At 42.0% G+C, this 21,648-nt stretch overlaps 2 protein-coding genes across 5 annotated transcripts; one reads left to right on the top strand and one right to left on the bottom strand.

Annotated features, from left to right (window-relative positions):
- Positions 1–42: 42 nt before the first annotated feature.
- LOC119546279 (A-kinase anchor protein 200) lies at positions 43–17,561 on the bottom strand. 4 transcript variants are annotated; one of them, XM_037852457.1, is made up of 6 exons: positions 17,407–17,561; positions 4,041–4,264; positions 3,577–3,975; positions 3,018–3,512; positions 1,563–2,765; positions 43–742 (listed from the first exon to the last, which is right to left on the bottom strand). In XM_037852457.1, exons 2-6 carry the CDS (start codon positions 4,221–4,223, stop codon positions 659–661), a joined length of 2,364 nt encoding a protein of 787 aa, XP_037708385.1. In that variant the 5' UTR covers positions 4,224–4,264; positions 17,407–17,561; the 3' UTR covers positions 43–658. The 4 variants fall into 4 exon arrangements, with proteins under 4 accessions (XP_037708385.1, XP_037708382.1, XP_037708386.1 ...); XM_037852454.1 differs by having other exon boundaries at positions 1,563–3,512; XM_037852458.1 differs by lacking the exon at positions 1,563–2,765 and having other exon boundaries at positions 17,407–17,560.
- Positions 17,562–18,354: 793 nt separating this feature from the next.
- Positions 18,355–21,298, top strand: LOC119548013. The gene is made up of 2 exons (XM_037855082.1): positions 18,355–18,648; positions 18,718–21,298. Exon 2 carries the CDS (start codon positions 18,727–18,729, stop codon positions 20,059–20,061), a length of 1,335 nt encoding a protein of 444 aa, XP_037711010.1. The 5' UTR covers positions 18,355–18,648; positions 18,718–18,726; the 3' UTR covers positions 20,062–21,298.
- Positions 21,299–21,648: the final 350 nt, after the last annotated feature.

Below are 21,648 nucleotides of genomic sequence, written 5' to 3'. Positions count from 1 at the left end.
TTTGGTTTTTTTTTTCAGCCGGTGGATATGAGTGAAGCACGCTTTTGGGTTTTATATTTTATAATATATATTTTATCCAATATTTCGTCCAAAAATTCTTTACAAATTTCTTCGAACTTACAGTTAAATGTATAGTAGAAATTATTCAAAAAATTCTCCTCACTTTCATCTTTTCATCGTATATGATTTGTTGATTCTTTTTTTTTTGTTTCTATCAAGATCATCAATATGAGAATGGTATGTATGCGCATGTGTGGTGGATGTGTGTGCTTGATGGGTGATGGATGTGTTTCTTGGGGGGACTTCCCCGATCTGGAATTCAGGGGCACCAATACAAAACTATTGATGCCACGCGTGGGTGGTGTTTGAGGGGGTGTGGTGGTTGCAGTGGTGGTGTGGATGTAACTCTGACTTTTCGCTTGCGTATATCTTGGATTAAGGGATATGAAGTTCGTACAAAAAGTATTTAAAATATGTAAATGTTTAAAAATGTATTTTTTACTTGTTTTTTGTTTTGTTTTCTTTTGTTTTTATCTCGTTTATCTTGTAAATGTTTGTTGTTTTACGTTGCGTTCTTTTGTTGTTGCTTGTATCGTTTGTTGTTTTGTTTTTGTTTTTTAATAATATGTAATATTATATATAATAATTATGAGTAGGATTATTCGCATGTAACGGGCTGTTGTTCCTGTGTTGTAACGTCTGCCGCGGCATTCTTCTCCTTCAGATCCTTGGCGAGATCCACCTGTGAAAGACAATGGAAAGTATGTATTACTAACTGCTTTCAGATCATAATATTCCATGTTGTATGCCAAAAAAAATATATATCGAAAACTGAAAGCACAACAACAACAATTAGGGGGAAATAAAGAAAAGACGCGACAATTGCCAGCGCAAAAAACAAATTAAGATGGTATACAAAATAATGTACTTAATAATAAGCGATTTGTGTGTGTGTTTTCAACATTTAGGTGTGGTACAGTTGTGTATTTATGGTCTTTGGTTTTAGTGAGAGCGCAAGAGTTACGACAGCCAAACAGAGATTTTGGGTTAGGACAGAGCGTTGGTAGATGGGATTTGGGGGTATAATTTTCTGTTGTATCTAAACTTTATGTTTTGTATTTTTGTGTGCATGTGTGTGGATTAGGATGAATGCGGTTTAAGTTGTGTTTTATGGGCTTGGTTGGTTGTGGTTGTGGTTAATACACCAAAATGCAGTCGCTTATCCTCAGTTTAGTAGTACGTACTTCATTCGCTTTACATCACATCACCCAAAGTATCATGCAATCCCCGAGCAATTCAATCAATATCAAACACTAACGAACTACGTATTAACTACGGCAACAAGCGCGCTACCAGCAGCAGATCTACTGATGCCATTCGAATGAGAGGCACACAAAAAACACACAGAGAGAGATTGGAGAAAGCAGGAGAAGCACGCCCAGGACACAAAACTCCATGCCCACCAAAATGGAGCGGCAGATGCAAGAATGGTAATATGGTGTGTTCAAGTCGATGTGTTTTGAAGAGTTGGAGTTGCAGACTCACTGCCAGTTGCTATTCACCTTGTTGTTGCTCTCGCCCTCCTGATCCGTCGCGGGTCTCGCATCCAACTCTGCCAGAAGATCGACACCAGCTTTGGCGACCGGGGCATCCAGATCGCTAATGATTTTTCCCACCAGGTCGCTTTCGTTTTCGTTCTCCTTATCGTTATCGCTATGCGCACCCTCGGATATGACATCTTGCTCTGATACTTCCTCCTCAACAGGTTCTGGCTGTCCCAATAGGATGGTTTCAGCCTGATTTTCGTTTGCCGCCTGCTCATCAGCAAATTCTTCAGTGGAGCTGATGCTAATAGTTTCCTTCAGTACTTCGGAATCTACAGATTCCGTGACTGCAATATTTTCCTCATCCAAAACAGCTGAAACTACATCCGCAGGATCAATGGGAGCGGGAGCAGGAACTGGGACAGATTCTTCTTCATCGGATGAGGCTCGATCTTCAATGGTTTCCTGTACATCAGCCGTTGGAGAAGGAGCCGTAACTTCTTCGCTTTCAACTGGTGTAACTTCCTCAACTTCTACTGGAGATACTGACTCCTCAACTTCTACTGGGGATAGGGTCTCCTCAACTACTTGAGGAACAGACTCCTCCTCCACTTGCTCCTTGGCATTCTCTTCTTGTTTCTCCTTTTCGGTGACAATTTCTGCTGCCTGTTCGGTGATCTCGGCTACAATGCTGATGGCCTCCTGTTCGATTTCATCGCGCCCTACTTCGTTTACTTCGGGTGTGTTTGGGGTAACCTGCTCCTCGATAATTTCATCGGACAGGACAAAGGCGGAGACACGAGATGGAGGCGGGGATTTGGGCAATGGAGGCGGCGGACTGCTGCTCAAAGTGTCCACAATTACGGATTCGGATTCAACTTCGGATACTTCAGGAACTTCCGCTTCCGGAACAGATGGAGCCACGGATTCAATTTCAACTTCGGGAACTTGAGCCACCGTTTCAGTTTCCACATGAGGAATTTCAGCCACGGGTTCAACAGGTAAAGTGGAAACAGGGACTTGGACTTCGGTGGACACTGGAGCAACAACTACGAATCCCTCGGCTTCCGTCTCAGTCTCCGTTTCGGCTTCTAGTTCGCTGCTAACCGCCTTGATGATCGCCGCCACAACTTCCTCCTCCGCTTGGCTGCTGCTGGTGGTGATCTCTGCTGCCACTGCTTCTACTGCTGCTACTGCTGCTTCAATCACTTCGTTGCTGGCCTGCGTGTGGGAGGTGGGAAGGATCGTGTTGGTTGTTTTGGTTAGGATTGTTTGGGTCTGAACTAACTCTGCGGCTGCTACAACGGTCTCGGTCACAGTGCTTGTTTCGGTACTTATTTGTTTTAGTGCAGTGTTCTCTGTGATTTCAGTTGTGGTTTTAGTTGTTGTTGTTGTACTTGTATTTACAGTGGAGTTTTTGCTGTTGTGTTGTTGTGTAGTGCTGTCTGTTCTTGTATTTGCTGTGTTGTTTACCTCAATTTGCTGTCCCTTCTCGGTCTCAACGGCCACGGGAGTGGGCGGGGGCGTGGTGGTGCCATTGGTGCCATTCTGGTGCGGCTGCTCGTCATCAACGTTGTTGCTTGGAATGTTGTCAGCGGCTGGTGCGGTCTCGGCGACCGGGGATTCGGCGTGTCCATTGCTTGATCCATTGGTCAGCGCCTCTCCGGCTCCATGTCCATTGGTAACCACTTCGGGCTCTGGCTGGGAACTCTCTTTCACGGCAACTTCTTCGGTGGCAGTTACAGTGGCGGTGGCAGTGACAGTGGTGTTCGACTCGGTGGCAGTAACTGTGGCTGGTTCCTCGACGGGCTTGGGCTTTGCCGCTTCTTCAACAACTGTGGCTGGTGCTGGCGCCGCCTTTTCGGCTTCTCCGTTGGCCTGTTTCTCCTGCTCGCTCGCCGATCCGTTCTCGGCGGGCTTGGCCTCATCCTTGGACGCCGCCTCGCTGCTGCTCTCGGCAGTGACATTCTGATGAAAATACAATCATAATGTTATTAATTTGGACATTTATCCTTTAGTCCATTCTACTTACCTCAGCTGGCTTGTCGGCCTCGCCATTTGTGGCAGCCGCTGGCTCCGCGGCAGCACCATCTGCGGCAGGAGCACCTTCTGCTTCGGCCGTCGTGGGCGACGTTGTGCCAGAGGTGGGCGAGACAGCCTCCTCCGACTTGGCCGGCTTCTGTTTGTCCTTCTTGCCGAAGGAGATGCTGCGGAAGGACCACTTCTTTTTGACCTTGTCCTTCTTGGACTTGGACTTGATGCTTTCGTCGGCCAGCGGGGTGATGTCCTCGCCAGCGGCGCCCTCCTTGGGGGAACCCTCTTCACCCTTGGCAGTTTCAACGGCGGCCGCATCGCCACCCTCAGCAGCTGCGGCACTCTTTTCGGTGGTCAGATCTTTGTCGTTCTCGGAATGCTCCTCTGTTTCCTTTTTCTGTAAGAAATATACATAGGTAACTAAAAATCGATCTTGTTTATGGGTTTCAATATTTTACTTACCTCTCCTGTCGCCGCTTCATCGCCTCCATCTTTGGGCGTGGCAGCATCCCCATTCACCACCGGTGCGTCCGTCTTCTGGTCCACATCAATCTTCTCCACCTTGCCGGCCACCTCATCGCCCTCGCCGACCTTCTTGGGATCGGTGGTGATGTCGATTGAACGCTTGCTCTGAGCTTTACCCATTTTTCTTTTAGGCTGATCCTCCTTTAGTTAGCTAGTGTAAACTGAAAGAATGAATCGAAGTGAGTAATTAGTTTAAATGCGAAACAGTGTAGTAGAGTGGGAAATGGCACAAGTACGGCGGCACATTTTATTTTTAGCCTGTGTTTTTTCCTATTTTTGCGATTGACATTTTCAGTGAGTCGCACTCTAGATCTTTCAATGCAATTCGATGACCTCATTAAGGATTGTCTCGATTGCATCAACCATTGAGAGCTTATCACATTGGCAAGACCATGAAGAAAGGAACTACGATAAAGTGGAACGACTGCATTAACAAGTTTATTATTACAGTTTGCTATATATACTATTAGAAGTGCGTCTGATGAAGATGTTACCTTAGTTAGGAAATCTTGAGATGAACTGGCTTTAGAATAGCACCAGTTTTCAACAAATATAATAATCGAATTTGCTGGCCCTTAAAGAAAGAAACTACGGTAAAGTAGATCGACTATAGTAATAAAACCAACTATATCATCTTGAGAGCATTTAATAATATTAAGGTTAATTGGTAGTTCTCAATAGATAATCCTTTTCTAAGTTTACCAGAGTTATTAAGATGAACTTGCTTTAGAACTACAATAGGTTGCACTAAATAATCAGAGTATTGCAAATATTATGAAATTATTAAATAATAGAACTGATTTCTAAAAAATACTAAAGCCGACGTCTTCAATTACCGAGAAAGTACTGTAACTGCCAAACCAGACGGCCGTAATCGTAAACAATTCGAGCGCCTCCCATGATTCATCGACACTTTTTCTTTTTACTGGGAAGTTTATATGAAACAACGAAACAGACACCGCAGCAAAGAAAACAGAAATGGGAAGGTGGGATGGTAGGGGCTGGTTTTAAGCATGCAATGCGTCATTTTCAAGCAAAATCGAATTACACACAAAATTTTTGCCAGAGTGAATGAAACAGAAACCGTAGCAAAGAACGAACATTTTTGGGCGGTGAGAGGTGGGCACAACAAAAAGTTTGCATTTTTTAGGGGTTGTAAGTGCAAATAAAATGGGGAAGGTGTGTACGTACGTGTGCAGTTAAAAAATGGCGGCAACACACACGAAAAAGGCTGAAAAGAGCAGCTGTTTCGACCGCTTTATCTAGACCCTGTGAATCAACAGCCTCCCACATCCGACCCATCTCCATACCCCACCCACTTTCACTTCCTCATCCATCTCCACCTTTAAACACAAACACACACGCACCACCGGCACGTGGTGAGCCATATGCAAATTGAGAATTCTCCGGGAATCCATCAGTGACTCATTACCCTCAACTTATTATTGCCTAGTTAGTGGAAATGAGTCAAAGCTTGGACAGGAAGCGAATAAATATGATTCCCTGCCTACTAATAGACGTAAATTAAAACGTTCTGATATTGGAGTTTCCTCGAAGAGATATGAATCAGTAAGATGTTATCATAGAACAAAGGGCGTGCCACTTTGTTCTAGTTTCTATTATATTTCTATAAGATTTTCCGTTTCTGGATTTGATTGAGACAAAAAATCACTAATATAGTGCTATTCTGCGAAGGTCTTAATAGTTTCCAAAGTTCCGTCTTCAAATATAACCCAACAGTCTTTATAAAAATATACCTCAAGAGATAACATTTCCAATTAGAAATAGAACTCAAAGCTTTAAATTTGCACCGAAGGCGTACATTCGTGCACTCGGCACAAATACATCATATCAATTTAAATACGTAACAAGACAAGAGACCTCAAGTTTCAAGACTCTGTGGGTTCAACGAACCCGACGCAGCAATTAATACGAGACAACACAATACCATACATATACCATACCATACCGTACCGTTCCGTACCGAACCGTACAATACCGGGCCAACTCAAGCTCCTCGGTTATGTATTTCGATCGGAGTGATAACGGAGCCAGAGGCAGAGAGACATATATTCGATGTGGAGATGGAGAGAATGAGGCTATTAATTCCTGGCCTATGTCTATCCAAACTGGATGAGTAATGGCCAAAATATGTGGGAATAGCACCCCCTATACCCACTGAATTTAGACCAAAAAGGTAATAACATAAAAGCGCAAGTAAACTGGCGCGCATGACGCATCAAGGAAAAGGACATCGAGAGAGGGAGAGAGAGAGAGAGCGGCAGGATTTGAGAGAGCGAGGGTTGCCGGCATTTCACAAGGAACTACAACAATAATAACATTAACGGGTCTCTGGTCATTGCACGTCGCCATGCCAACCTAGCAACAACTGTTGTTTCTCCCTCTTTCTCTTTAACTTTCTCGTCCTGGTCCTCCCCCTCCTTCGCCTCCTTTGCCCACAACCCTCTGCAGTGTGAAAATAATTGAGTGCGGTCCGAAAATAATTCAATGCATTAGGACATGTGGGGTTGCCAGATCGGTGGAAAAACTTGACTGGGTTCCTAACTTTAAAACCAGGTATTTTATCATCTAAACAGTTAAACTACACGTTTCTTTATCATTTTCCAAAACCTAATACAACTTTTTTGTTACCCGAATTAAAAAAGTGCCACTGCAGTTTTCTAAATTGATTCAAGAGGCGTGGAGATTGATAATTGGGGGTTGACAGTGACTCTAGGGTGGAATGGGCCTGTCTAAATTTGTAATCTATGAAAATGACTTAATGGGCGGACAACAACGACAGTTTTCGGTGCCTTTGTGTCTTGGTTTTTTATTACTTTAATTCAATTAGACATAGCATTTGACATGTGCGCCCACTTTCACACGCCCTCCCCTCACTTAGCCCCCCTCCCTTTCCACAGATCCCCTCCCCTTTAAGTGTCAAGCCAATAGACGACAAAGAAAAACACAGGGCAGAGCAGAGCTCACAGCTCGCAGCTCACAAAACAGCAGCCGCAGTCTATAAATAAAAGCGCATTTATCAACAATGGAGTGTGTTCGAAAAAAGAAGCAACAGCACAAAGAGGCGTGAGTGTGAGCTTCAATTCATGCCATACCCATTCCCATACACATTCCCATTCCCGATCCCATTCCGAATCCCTCCCTTTCGGACGCAGCCGCCTATCAATTTTGACACTCCAAGCTGTTGTGTATCACTTTGCAGCTCCTGCACACTGCTGCAAATAGTGCTGACCAAAGAAAAGCAGTCAAGTCACTAATGGAAAAATAAATCTATTGGAAAATTCTAGAAAATAGATCGAGGGATAAGAGATCATGCGGGTCTGTATAAATCTATTCAACTATTAGGACGCTAAAATTCGGTTAAATAGGTATTATTTGGAAATGTTGAGATATATCATTTTGAAGTATACGTAAGACACACAAGATGTAGAGGTATCGCTTAAAAAATAGAGGTAGTACTAAAATGCGGGTTCTAACCTAAATCGTCATCTTAAAAATATTTTTTTCAACTACAGTTTTTATTTCAAACCAATTTTATTCAAACCACTATTCTAAACTCGAGCGTTTCTAGCTCGAAGTCTTTATAAGACGAACTAGTTTATATTGATAATATACAGAATAAGTGCTCATTACTCTACATTTTTTTAACGGAAGATTCGAGTAAAATACTTTAAACAAAAATCCATTACTTTTTATAGAAATGTATAAAATGTATAGTATAGATTGGATATATTGGATTATTTTAAGGAATTCAGTAATATCCGAAAGAAGCCAAGCTGACAGCTCTTTCTGATACTTCCAACTCTATCCACCCATCTGGCCATCTCATTCTCACTACCCTGGGACGCAGAGATGAGACGTTTTGATACGTAAATTAAATTGATTGTGCTGGAATGTGCCGGCTGGATGACCGTCTGAATGTCTAGCCGGCCGGTCGGTCAAACATTAATTTGTGTGTGCCAGAGATGCTGGCCTCGCTGTTGTTGTTTTGCTTGTTAAAGCGCAAGCGCAGGCGCAGGCCTTCCGTACCATCCCTATCCCCATCCCCTATACCATTCCCATTCCAACTCCAAGATCAGTGGCAGTGTGGCATCATGAAATGTACATTGTTGTGCAATTAAAATTGAAAAGTTTCACCATTTGTGGTAGGGACAATGGGAGTGAGGAGAGTGCATGCGCACCAGCGCAATTGAACTTTTATAAACTAATCAAGAGAGATCGTTAATGGCATCGCTCACACACATCAAACATCCATCTGTCCATCTATCCATCCGTCCAGCCATCCTCCTCTCAATTGAGTGGAAAGTTTCCCTCAATCAGGCTCAAGTAGACCCAAGTTTCGAGTGGGAGAACAACAATAAGACGGCAAAGAAGGAGCAGCAGAAGAAAGCAGAGTGCACTTTCATTGCATTGTTGATAAGCCACGCCTAAGCCGCAATCAGACGATGCATTTGGCTTTATTGAGCGCATACACTGTGCTCCGCAGTCCACTTTAATTGTCATCAAGAAACATTCTTGTTGAGGCCCCCCACGCAAAAGTACGCTCACATAAAGACGCACACAATGCGGATGCAATCTTATTGGCAGGCTAAAAAAAGATAAAGATGATTCCCAAAAAGCGTGCGAATAAAAAGAACCAACGACATGAAAAATGGGTTTAGCTAAAGGAAACCGAATACTTAAATGCACTTGCTATCAGGGGTTTTGTAATATCATTACTGAGCTACTGAGTAAATGTTATATTTCAGCATATAACCCATTACTTATAAGCAATATTATCTGTTTTAAAGGAAAACTTTATGGTTAAATGGTTCTTTTAACAAAAATATTCTTGGTTTATAAAGAGCTTTAAGAATCATTTAGATGCACATGCAAAATAACGAAACAATTTGTCTGTCTAGACTCTAGACACAGCCTTAAAAGCAACTCATACTTTTATTATCATATCAATCAATTGACTAGAACGTATTTCAAAATTAAAACGCTATTTTTGCTTATCAGTCTTATAAATAGTCGCATTAATCCAAAGTTGAGCAGATCTGCACTTTTCTAATTGCATGCTAATCAATTCTCTCAATCTGATAAGCTTATTGAATTCAAAAAGTATCTGTCTGTCTGGAAAACAACTTTGCATGCAGAAATCTCATGTCAAACTTCCCTCAGATTTACAGTGTTTTTTTTTCGGGCCCAAATCTGGTCTGGGACAAAGTTTTAACCCAAAGTTTCCAAACCACTAAGGCAAAATATGCAAGAAAAAGGAGAAAAGAACGAAACCGAGTAAAGAGCAAACATTGGGTGTCTCAAGTAACCACCGGATATAATTGTTGTTGCTCTGCGGCGAATACTGTACTGGAGTGGCATAATGAAAATGATACGATACGTAAAATGAATGCATTCCATAATTAGTAGCAAGTACACACACTCCCCTGCACACATACATATCATCGCACGCACAAGTTGACAAGACCCAAAGAAAAGAGAAAATATTTTTTTCAATTATCATTTCCGGTCAATTCGGAATCGGAATGTTCTGACTGGACAACTGACTACTGACAACCGACAACCTCACTCTCCCTTTGATTTCGTGTGTCTTTACAATCACTTTTGATATGGATACATTCCCATGGCCAAAACTAAAAAAAGAATCATGCTAACGGTACCCAGAAACCTATTCTTCTATATATGTGTTAATAATGCCGATAAGACTAAAGGAAGCCGTGTTTTTGGGAAGGGAGTGGGGAAGTTCGGTGTACAGGAAAACGCCTGCTCAATTGATAAGTGCAATACTTATAGGAAAACAAAGAAAATCCATATCAGCGCAAGTGATTCACAGAATGCAGGGGATTTTTTTACGCACAGCCCTCAAAAGAGTGAGATATGAGAACGTACTACGTGATCATTATTATGTTCCACCCATGTATGTTTTGGCGAAATATTTCACCAGAAATTAAGCATGTTTGGCAAGTCTCAGTGATCTCGGTGATCTTGGCAAACATTACCTGCCCCACAAACAAAATAAGAACTTGCAGAGTGTACACATTGTAGAGACGTGCTCCAGTCAAGTTTTCCACAACTTGACAGCAGCAGATACAGATACGACCGGCTTATCTAGCCGGTTTTTATCATATCTTCAAGATATTCTCGGTTACTCCGCCACACACAAGCAAACAAGCCAGCGAAAGAAAAAGAAAAATGGTGGTATGGGGCATCCATCGATCGTAAAATTAGACGCACTTGAAAATATCTTCTTCCTCTCTTGGCCTGCCATTCAAAAACTATCAAAACAGCCCCACACACAATCGGAATCACACCACACATATGTACGAAATATAATGAGACCCAAAACGCATAAAATCATCAGCAAGAACCGTAAAATTTTATGAGCTCGTTGAGAACGTCCGATATGTCTTTGTACGTACGTTTCTCTATTTACATATATGATGTCTAGCTGGCTACGACGTATGCCAACTTCTTTTTGCAAGGCGCAAAACCCGAAATGGCATACGAAAAATGTTGCCGGGGGGCTGCGTGTGTATAGTACTTGAAAATATTTCAACAATGTGTAATCTGGAAGACAAGTAGCAGTGATGGGTCTCTCTGGGGTTCATGGTGAAGAATTCTTTTTGGTAACTTTTGTTAAGAATTCACCTCAGGAAGATATGGTTCAGGTTGAAGATTAGTTTATTGTTATTTTTCTACTTTCTAATTCTGTCTGGAAGTTATCTATTTCTGATAACTTTTAAAGAACCAACAAATGTTATATTTTTGGGGTTGATAGATAAGTTTATCATTATTTTATTTTCTACTTGTCTGGAATTTTAGTCAAAATTTGATAACCTTTAATTAATATCTGTATGGTATTATGAGACTAAATTGTCTTTATTAAAGACAGACAGATCATGTATTGTTATATTCTTTATTTTTGGTAGATTCTATGTTTAACCCCTCATTCTTGACACATATTCAACATACCCTTTCCCTCCACAGGGTATCAAATGATCGCGCACTTTAATCAACTGTTCTGTGGGCTGGTGTTGAAAATAATTACAATAAATATTTGAATATTCAAAGCTTGGGGGCTTCCTTTTTTCGTTCCTATAGACATTATAGACAAGAAAGGGCGGAAGAGCGGGAATGAGCGAATAAGTGCCAATAAATTTGTCGCCTGCCCACGCACAGTCATCTCTTCCACTTCTTCTTCGCCTTCTCCTTTTTCATGGCTCAGTAGGAGCAAAAAAAAAAGGATAAATGAACACAAAGTAAATCGGAGGAAAGCAGGAGAAAAAAAAAACAAGAACCAGAGCGCCCACTAAACCGGTTCGCTTTTCTTCTCTTTTCCTGCTGGAGCTCCAACTCTCTTTGCTGATTCTCTCGGTCTCCCCTTGTCCTCCTGACTACCCCTCTCTCTCTCACTCTCAGCACTTAGCGTTGCGGTTAATTAAAACTCCGAGAGGCGTGCGACAGTTGTAAGTTGTGTATTAAAAAGTGGTAACAACAACAAGTTAGGCAGCGTGGCCAATTAGCATTCATTTTCCGCAAAGAGCTGCGGCACACAGCTTTTCTGATTAGAAATTCACAGTGGGCACTCTCGAAGTGTGTCTGTTGTAAATGGATCTTTGTTTTTTTTTTTTTTAATACATAATTCATTAGACCCCTTTGTGGTGTTTGGCCTGCCTCTTTCTTCGATTTCCGGTGGTACTTACTATTTTTCCTTTTTCCGTTTTTGCCAACCGCGCGGGTGGTCTCTTTCTTTCTCTTCTACCCTTTCTCTGTCTCTCTCTTAACTGGATGCAAAACTAACTGTGTTAACGGTGCAATTAACAAGTGAGAGTAATAGTTTAATCGCTTGGCACTCCGCGTCTTTTACTTTTTGTTTTACAGGCTGGAATTGGTATTGGAATTAAATCCCCACGAGAACCGTTAAAGTCGAGCGAAAAACGATGACTGAGAGAGCGAGTCGCGATCAATGGCAGCAGAAACTTCTCTTGCAGTTGACAGGGGCAGAGGCAGCGACGTCGACAGAGGCAGCGGCTGCGGCAGCGACGCCAGCCGGAAGCAGTGGAGTCAAAAGAAGCAGAGAGACAGAAGCAGAAGCAGAGAAATGCGGGCATACTCATACTCACACATGAATGCATACACTTATTGACCGTCAGCTGCCGATAAAGATAAAGGCGTGCTCCTGGTGCCCCCACCCCCTTCTCCCTCCCCCTCCCCCATCTTCTTCTTCCTCTTCTCACTCCTTGGTCAATAACAAACTAATGAGCCTTGGCGGCGTCGATGCGTATGCTTTATTGCTTTATTTTGCTGCCATTCACACAATGACCCCACATGCAACAGCAGTAGCAACAAAAACAGAAGCATGAGCAAAAGCAGCGGGAATAAACAATACAATGCACACATGTGTGTGCAACGGGGAGCCTCACTCACACACACACACACAATCTACACTCAAGAGAAAGAGAAGGCGTGAAGAATCACCGAAATATATGGTGTAACATTAAACGGGACTCTTGTATTGTTATTTAATTTTCGCCCTCGAATGGGAAAGTAATTGCATTTCGTGGGGGTATTCCACTCTCCATTCTCCAAACTTCACTCCAATTCAAGATAAATCGCTGCTGTGGTCGCAGGGTTAATGGAACCCCGGCTTCTAACAGAAGTAGTTCCCATTAACAAGACTTACTGATCAAATCCAATAGATTGAAATCTACATAATGCATTGGGGTACCTTTTCCAATGCACTGAAAGTATTTGCAGTTCAATTTTAAAACGTAAATTGTTTCCAAATAGTTACCAAGAACACATATTTGGAAACAACGCCCTCGAAATTTTTAAAAATTCAAAAGCTACATACAGTACGTCATCGACACAACTTCCAAAGTCCCAAAAAAAATGATAATGATCTATAATGATCCTACTACAAAGAAAAAAGACACGGTGAAATCTACAAACATCGATACAACGCCCGATGACTAAGTTTCCATAATTTAGTATTGAAATCCAAAAGATTTTGATCCATAAGAGATCTTAGTACAATGAAAAAAGATACAATAAATATTCGAACACCTGAATCTTGCTCTTGCTTTGTACCCATAGTATTACACTCTATCTCCAGAAATTGTATTATATAATTTCAATATAATCAAAAAGTAGCTGAAAATGCCTTTCTTCCTAGAAATTCGTATATTTTGGACTACTATAAACAATTTTTCTGTATTTACTGTACCTTCGAAACTTAAAACAAACAGCGGCTTTGATAAGCAACACACAACAAAGGCAAATCAGAAAACCGCAACAACGAAATCGAACGCCACCGAGAGCTTGAATTTAAATAACATTCTCGATCGGGATGGGATCGTATTGGATCGTTTCAACCAGGGCCGCTTATCTTCGCCTCGCTCGCATTTGTTTATTTTTGTTTCTGGGGCTACTGCGATTGATTTTTAGTGCGGACTACAACACATATTTCTCTATTTTCCACATTTCTGTTGATTTGGCATTAATACAATGCCCATTCTCCACGCCAAATGCCTCTAGAAACAACAGGAACAACAAAAATAATGTGCACCCCCAGCAATTATGTTTGTGTGCCCGAACCAAACCGAATTCCTGGGGAATTAGTGGCTTCAAGTGGTCCCAATGGTGGGGGGAATATCGCTCCGTCTTTTCGAAAAGAAAACGTAAAATGAAAATCTGCTCAATCTGGGAGCATTTTCCACTCCGAGAGGCAGCCACAGCCTTCGAACATCTTTCACACAGATGTTTGCATATTAAATGAGAATTTCGCTCGCTTTCTGTGTACACAATACATATGAGTCTACCATATATCGCGTATCGGTGACAAGGGACCTCTCAACACTTTGGCTTACTTATACCCATATCCCCATGCTCCCCAATTGAGCTTCGGACTTTGAGCTTCATGTGTTTCGCACAAATGGCCGGGCAGACCTCTCTTTTTCGACTGGAACTTGCGTTTTTGTTCTGCGATTTAATAGATCGGATGGGTTACATTCAAGTACACACGTTTTACTTTCATTCCAGGAAGTATCTATAATATAATATAATGATATAAGAACTCCCGATGAAAGTCAACTTCCTGTAGAACGGAACTTTTTTTAGAAGTGAAACTCATATGTGAAAAGCTTTACGGTACAGTTCTATCGCCCAATTATTCCATGTCAATAGAAGGCTCCCAAAATTCCAAAGATTTCTAAGTTTCCCAGCAATTCTTTCTAATCGACAAATTTAGGGCCAAACGTGTAATTGAGAATTCCTAGTTTTATTAGATCGGATGGGTTACATTGAAATACACAAGTTTTACTTTCATTCCAGGAAGTATCTATAATATAATATAATGATATAAGAACTCCCGAAGAAAGTAAACATCCTGTATAACGGAACTTTTATAGAAGTGAAACTCATATGAGAAAAACTTTACGGTACAGTTCTATCGCCCAATAATTCCATATCAATAGAAGGCTCTCATTTCAATTCCAAAGATTTTTAAGTTTCCCACCAATTCTTTCTAATCGACAAAGTTAGGGCCAAACGTGTGATCGAGAATGTCCAGTCTTATTAGATCGGATGGGTTACATTGAAATACACAAGTTTTACTTTCATTCCGGGAAGTAGCTAGACTCCGACTATTATAACAGAAATATAATGAAATAACTCCCAAGGAGAATAGACTTCTTATAGAACCAAACTTTTAAAGCTGTGGAACGCAAAGGTGAAGAATCTAACAGTACAATCTGTCTCCCAAATATTTTATAACAATAGAAGACTCTAAAAATAACAATTATCTCAAGCTTTACTCTTCATTAAACATCATTTTAGAAAAGGTATGGTCTTTAGCACTTAAAGTTGTGTCGAAATTCCATAGATTTCTGTTTTCTACCAATTCTTCCTAATCGACAAACTTAAGGCCAAATGTGGCTTCGAGAACTGCCGGTTAACCGCGAATCGCACTTGACGAAACGGTATATTTGCCCTCAGCCCCTCCCCATCGCAGTGCAATGTTTACTGGCGTTTGAGCAAACGGTGACAAATTCGCCAATAAAGGCATTATATTCGTCCCCAGTGAACGACTGGTAAATATGTACACGTAATTCGAGTCGACTTCAAGGGAAACCCGCCACGAATTCTATGGAGCCCTTGGCTTCAAGCATTTTAAAGATAACATTCACATGGAGACCACTACCTGAAATCGCAGCCAACTCCCCGAAACAAATCAATTGTTTACACTTTGGGTTTGAATTGCCTTTAGAATCGGAATGCAAATTCCTTTCGTATTATATTTAAAAGATGTGAATGGAACTTGTACTATTTCGCACTTTATTTTAAATTATAATTCCTAAACTGGGTCAGGTCACTTGGGAAGTTCTTTGAAAACTTATGGTAGAATTTACCAAATAAATATAATGTAGGGGCCTAAAGGCGCCACATTTTCTCAAACCCATATTAGAAAATAAAGAACTATTTTTATACCATATCCAAAATATTAAACGGATCTGTTGAACATTAAATTTGTTCAAATAAATAAACATTTCGTGTTAAGCTGATTTGATGAGTACAATTTGTTCTTCTAAGACACAAATGCTTAAAACAAATGCATGAAAAGACCATGAAAACTATTAAATTTTTCAAACATTTAAAAAATATAACTATTTGGGGAAGTTCCCTTGTTTTCTAAAATCTAAACGATTATTTCCTTATTTCATGCAAATGAAACATCAAAAATATCATAAAATATCATCAAAATGTGGGTAAATTTGCTTTTCTTGAAGCCTTTAACATAGATACTTATTTCAAGCAATCCGTAATCATATCATAAATAGATTAGTTTGCTTAAGACAACAGGGTTATATTGCTTATGGCGACCTGACTGGAATTATCACACTATCCTCTAAGGTTATGATTAATGAATTTGCATTCCGAGTTGCAAATAGTTTGCAAAGTACCCCTCTAAACAATTCAAATTGCAGTTGACAATCGAAAATCTTGTGATTGCGCTTCTTCTTCTTCTTCCTCCTCGGCCTCTGCCCACCCACTCCATTCGTAAAGGACCCATACACATGCAGGCAGGCACGCAAGTACATACACACGCTTACACACCCATACAAAGGCATGTAGGCGACGCCAGTTAGGGCGGTGGCTGTCTGCCCGTCTGCGATTGAGCGATTGAACGACTGAGTGACTGACGGACTGGCTAACTGACAAACTGACGCTGCACAAAGTGCGACGCAATTTTTTGCAACAAAAGTGTAGGAAAAACAAAAAAGAAAAGACGATCCTCGTATCGATAATCTGAGTAAACTGAGACGCAAAAGGGGAACGGCAACATACATACACGCAAAGATCGAGTGGCCACAGTGAGCACTCGCTACATAAGTGCACCTTGCACAAGGATGTTTAGCGGAGAAGGAGAAACATGTTGGCAAGTGTAATCAGGCGTACAATGCAAACAAAGAGGAGACAACGACAATGAACCAGAAGTCAAGGCGAAGCGATGGCACAAAGGACAAGAGCGAATAGCGGGGGGCAGGAGGCGAGGCGAAGGAGAGTCACAAGGAGAGAGCGGCTGAGCCGCACACACAGAGAGGGAGAGAGAGAGACTGCGAGAGCGAAACGGATACAAAGCCACACCGGCATGGTGTTTGCCTCTGCCGGCGTCGCTGCCCGCGCTGCTGCTGCGGACGCCGACGTGGTGGCAACGCCGACGCATTGAAGGCGGCACACCCAAAAAATTTCGTAAAAAGGCAACTACTCCAAAGTGGCGAACTTCGAAGCAAGGCTTTTGCGGGGGCGGGGGTTTCGAACAAAGGAGAGTCTCTTTAAATTAATTTAACTAAATTTGATGATCTTCTGCACAGTCCCTCTCTCTCACTGCCTCTTTCTTTCTTTCTTCCATCGCTCACACACACTAAGCCGCCTTCCATGGCGTCCTTTTTTCCTGCCTGTGTATGTGTGTGCGTCGGCGGGCGTCTCTTTTACAAACACTTGTGCCCCGAATACAGTAAGCATTTTGTTAAACCAGTTATTAACTTTTCATTGGATACCCATTCGTCTCCTTTTTCGTTCACAATTTCATCCTTTCAAACAGACGCGAAGTACAGAGCGGGTGTAGAGAATTTCAAAAGTAGCACCACTCACGCACACGCACACTAACACACTCACACTCAAAAGCCGTCTGCCTGCTTGGCTTTGGTTTCTTTTAAATGCTTTTCTTTTTTAAATTACGCCTGCATTGTCTGATCTTCTTATGACTTAAAGTGCAATTTACCTGGCTCGATTCTCGGTTTCGGTTTAAAAACACACGCACTTGCTTCTTTCTTTGCTTTGCGATTCTACACTGGCAGCAGCTCTTTTTGCCTGCTTTCCGTTTCGGTTTCTTTTCTCGTTCTTGTTGCGCGCTCCACAAATAAAAAATGTCCGCTCGGGTTTGGTGTTTTCGAGGCGTTAGGGTATTTTGGCAGGGCAAACGCGTTAGGACGAAGGGCTAACGAAACAGTGCTGCCAACAGGGTGGTTTTCCCGCTAAAATGTTTATTTTATAGATCCTTAATGAAATGCATTTTAAAAATTTGTGAGGGATAGTTGTTTTTAAGGATTTTTTTATAACTTGTAATATTTTGATACAAAGCATGTCTCTCAATTTATTTTATTATTCAAAATTGTGGTGTATAAGTCAACAATATGTTATAACTATTTAATTTAAGCTATGTATTTTTTGAAACATTTTTCTTCTTTAAGATTTGACAAACAAATTTTAGTACATTTAAAACAAATATTGTTGGTTTTTGATCAGCCTTGTATAAGGCGTTGCATTGTTATCCTTATTATTTTATAACTCTTTGGGAAATGTGTAACGTTTTGAAATACTTATAGATATTATTGTTTCTTACCTCAGATTACGAACAAAAAAGTTTTAACTTGAATCATCACTTGGAATTAAATCAATACTCTTCAGAGATATACCTTTTTTTTATTTTAGATTACGATAAGAGTTATACTTTGAAACATCACAGTCCATACTCTTTACGGAAAATATAAATAAAAATGAATGAAAACTAAAAGTATCAACTGAAATGATTTATCGATCCATTTTTAAGCTTGTTTTAGATTTTTTAAAAACTAAACTTCTTTGTGTATTTAATTTTCCATTGTTTTATTTAAAGTCTGTGTTTTTCACAAGTCCTTTTTGCGAAAACAAGTTGGCAGTCCCACTGCTCACAGTTGCGTTCACTTCAGCTAGGAGAGGGGAAAAGTCGTAGAATAAATTTTATACCACACGAACGGAATATCCCTGGCCGAGTAACAACAATCAGCATATGTCCTGGGGCACAGCAGTTGGCCAGAGCAGCAGGATATAGCCAGGACAGGGCCAGGACCAGTCGACAACCCCACAGAGCCTACAGTGGGTGGCGAATTGCAGGCGGAGCTTGTGGGTGGTGGTGGTGCTCTTATCGCCCTGCGAATTCTCCCATGCCCGCTGCGATAAGAGCCAGGCGGATCTGCCCGTCCAGGTGTGCATAACCACTGTTCAAACGTATTGTGGAGTACCCATAAATATCATGTATCTATCTCCCTTTCAGTTCGGCACCATGGGATGCATCACTAGCAGCAGCAAGCTGAACGAGCTGCGTGGTCATGAGAATGTGTTCCGAGTGCGCGTGGCCCACCTGCAGCCCACGCCGGGCACGCCCATCATCCGGAGTGGCTACCTGGAGTTGACGCCCCGCGAACTGATCTTCCAGACGCCCGGCTGCGAGCCCATCGTGTGGGCCTTGCAGCATCTCCGGCGCTATGGCCTCAATGCCGATCTCTTCTCCTTCGAGGCGGGTCGCCGTTGCATGTCCGGCCCGGGGATCTACACCTTCCGGGTGCACAACGCCGAGCAGCTGTATCCGATGTTCCAGCGCTACATCAATGCCGTGAATACGGATGCCTTTGTGCAGGGCGAACGGGAGAGGGTCAACTCCAACCATTCGGTGTCCGCCAACATGGGCAGAACGGAGGGCAATAACTATCTGGAACCAGCTCCCCTGATGAGCCGCCAGCTGGGCAACTTCCACAGTGAGCACTCCAGCGCAAATGCATCGTATACGCTACAATCAAACGACTCGCAAGTGGATGACTCTCCGCCCCATCTGCAATCCCCAGTCCTGATACCCAGTGCCTATTTGGATCAGCCCATGCGGGCTCTACCGGATTGCTGTCTGGAGGGTAACTCAACGGATCTGCTGGCCACCCCACCATCGGGGAATAGATTGAGCATGCGTAGGCGTACGTTGGATTTGCCACCACTGGAATCTGCCCCAGCTCCAGCTCCCGTTTTGAGCCCAAACGATGCCGTGCACATGTATGCCAATGTGGAGGCGTTGATCTTCGATCTGAGCAACGAGCGGTGCTATGAGAATGTTAACCGCTTGGAGCTGCCATTGCTGCCAAGGGAACCGACAGTCAGTCAGGAGCCCGCCACGCCTACCAGCTTAGCGGGCAGCAGCGGGGTAAACTATATAGTGCTCGATCTTGACCAGCCACGAAGTCCCTCGGGTCCGGCGAGTTCGCCCAAAGCTATCAATGGTTTCGGCAGCGGCCTGTCGCTGATCACCACCCCGGCACCAGCAGCTGTGACTGCTCCAGTTACTCCTGAGGCTGGTACAGCGCTGGACGTACCCCCACCACCCGCTCAAACCCAAAGCCTGAACAGCGTTGCCGCCGAAGTGGCAGAGGCCCCAGCCAATAAGGCGAAGGAGTGCTCCGGAACGCAGGGCTATTCCACCATTGACTTCATCCGCACCTATGCGCTGAACAAGTCTTCGACCGAACTGCCGGAAACAGTGACCCATCGCCAGCATCCGGCGCACGATGCCGAGGAATTGAGGATCACCAGGCACAGCAAGTGCATACGGAAAGCCTACTCCATCAGCGAGTGAGGTGGGGTACTGGAATTCGGATTGGTAGAGTCCGTGTGCACAACGAATTTACAGAGAACGAGAAGGTGCCAACCGAAAGCCTAGTTGAAGAGCCAGAAATGTAATTTAATGGGTGTCCATACCATAGAAAAACGATTGGAGAAGCTCGGAGCGGAGAGTTTAACCCCAGATCTAGAGGGTTTCATGACAAGATCATATCTTTCTGATATGATTTTCATAAGATATGGTTCGATTTTTATAGCATACTGTTGACCAAAAATGCTGAATGCTGTGAAGTTGTGAATTCGATACTCGAATCGAACTTGAACCTATATACTTTGCACAACATTTAACTTGAAGCTGGTTCTTCTGATTTTGAAAAGCGCACTTTAAAAAGGACCTTATTTCAATTATATAAGGGAGAAACTTTGGAACTTGGATTGTGAAGTTAAAAAACTTAAAAAGGTTTAGGAGAACGTGGTGCACAACGAATTTACTGCAATCGTGGATTGAAAAGAGATTGTGGTAAAATGGAAATTGAAGAGTGATGTGTCCAAAGATCAGTTTGCTTCTCCCTGGGCCAAACGTTAACGCAAACGAATAACAATATTATAACCAGGTTGTTTTAGTAGTCAGTACAGTAAACTCACACAGCCAAAAACACATAGACATGAATTGCATACGTACTTAACTTGTATTTAAGGATAGCGACCTAGAGTTACCTAGTGATTAGATGATTTCAGTACTTGCCAGCGGCTGTTTAGAGCTAGTCATTTTTGATTTTGATTTTGAGCATACTTATGTGTGTAGATAGTGAGCAACACGAAAGGCTTTTAACATTTAAATTGTATATGATAGGTATTTAAGCGTAGCTTTTAAGCACCAATATATACATCACCGACGTACTCGTACGTTTGTTGTTGGCCAAGGCTTAGAAATTGTATTTTGTTGCCAAAAAAAAAAAAACATAAGAAACAATGGTAGAAAACATCGCGTTGCATTGTCCGCTGTGAGTTTATAATTTTTTACATATATTTTATATATATTAAATCGCTAAATTGTTATTAAATTTGTTAGGAATCATATACACGGATTGTCACACGGAGCATTCGACATTTCACTCGTGCGTGGTGATTTGAGGGTTTTTGCAGTTGCATAAATTTACATACTTACGATCGCTGCTTAGTCGGCGGTATAAACTATATTATTGTTAGTGTCTAAGACAAAATATGTGCAATAAAGCTCAAACGACCTTGTACTGGCAATTTTTTAAATAATGGATCGGGGATCGAACCCATATATCTGGGTTGCATTTTGGTGAAGAACTAAAACACCATTCCGATAGAGAGTAGTTTTTACCGCTATTGCTTATAAACTGAGAGAATAGAGTTCCATAAAACATAAGGAAAAAGAAGAGGATACAATTTTTAAGACCGATTTTAAAATACTCTTGGCTTAAGTTGAAAAGTAACCTACATATATCGAAATTTCTGCTTAACCAAAGAAGTCAATATTTTTTAAAATTAACTACAATGGCTAATCATCAAAGACATTTTTTGATTTTCTTTTCATAGCTTAAACAGTTTCTAATGATACCAATAGATGTTT

The sequence above is a fragment of the Drosophila subpulchrella genome, chromosome 2L (assembly GCF_014743375.2).
Source record: "Drosophila subpulchrella strain 33 F10 #4 breed RU33 chromosome 2L, RU_Dsub_v1.1 Primary Assembly, whole genome shotgun sequence".
NCBI classification, from domain to species: domain Eukaryota; kingdom Metazoa; phylum Arthropoda; class Insecta; order Diptera; family Drosophilidae; genus Drosophila; species Drosophila subpulchrella.
This window is presented reverse-complemented; position numbering and strand designations above follow the sequence as displayed.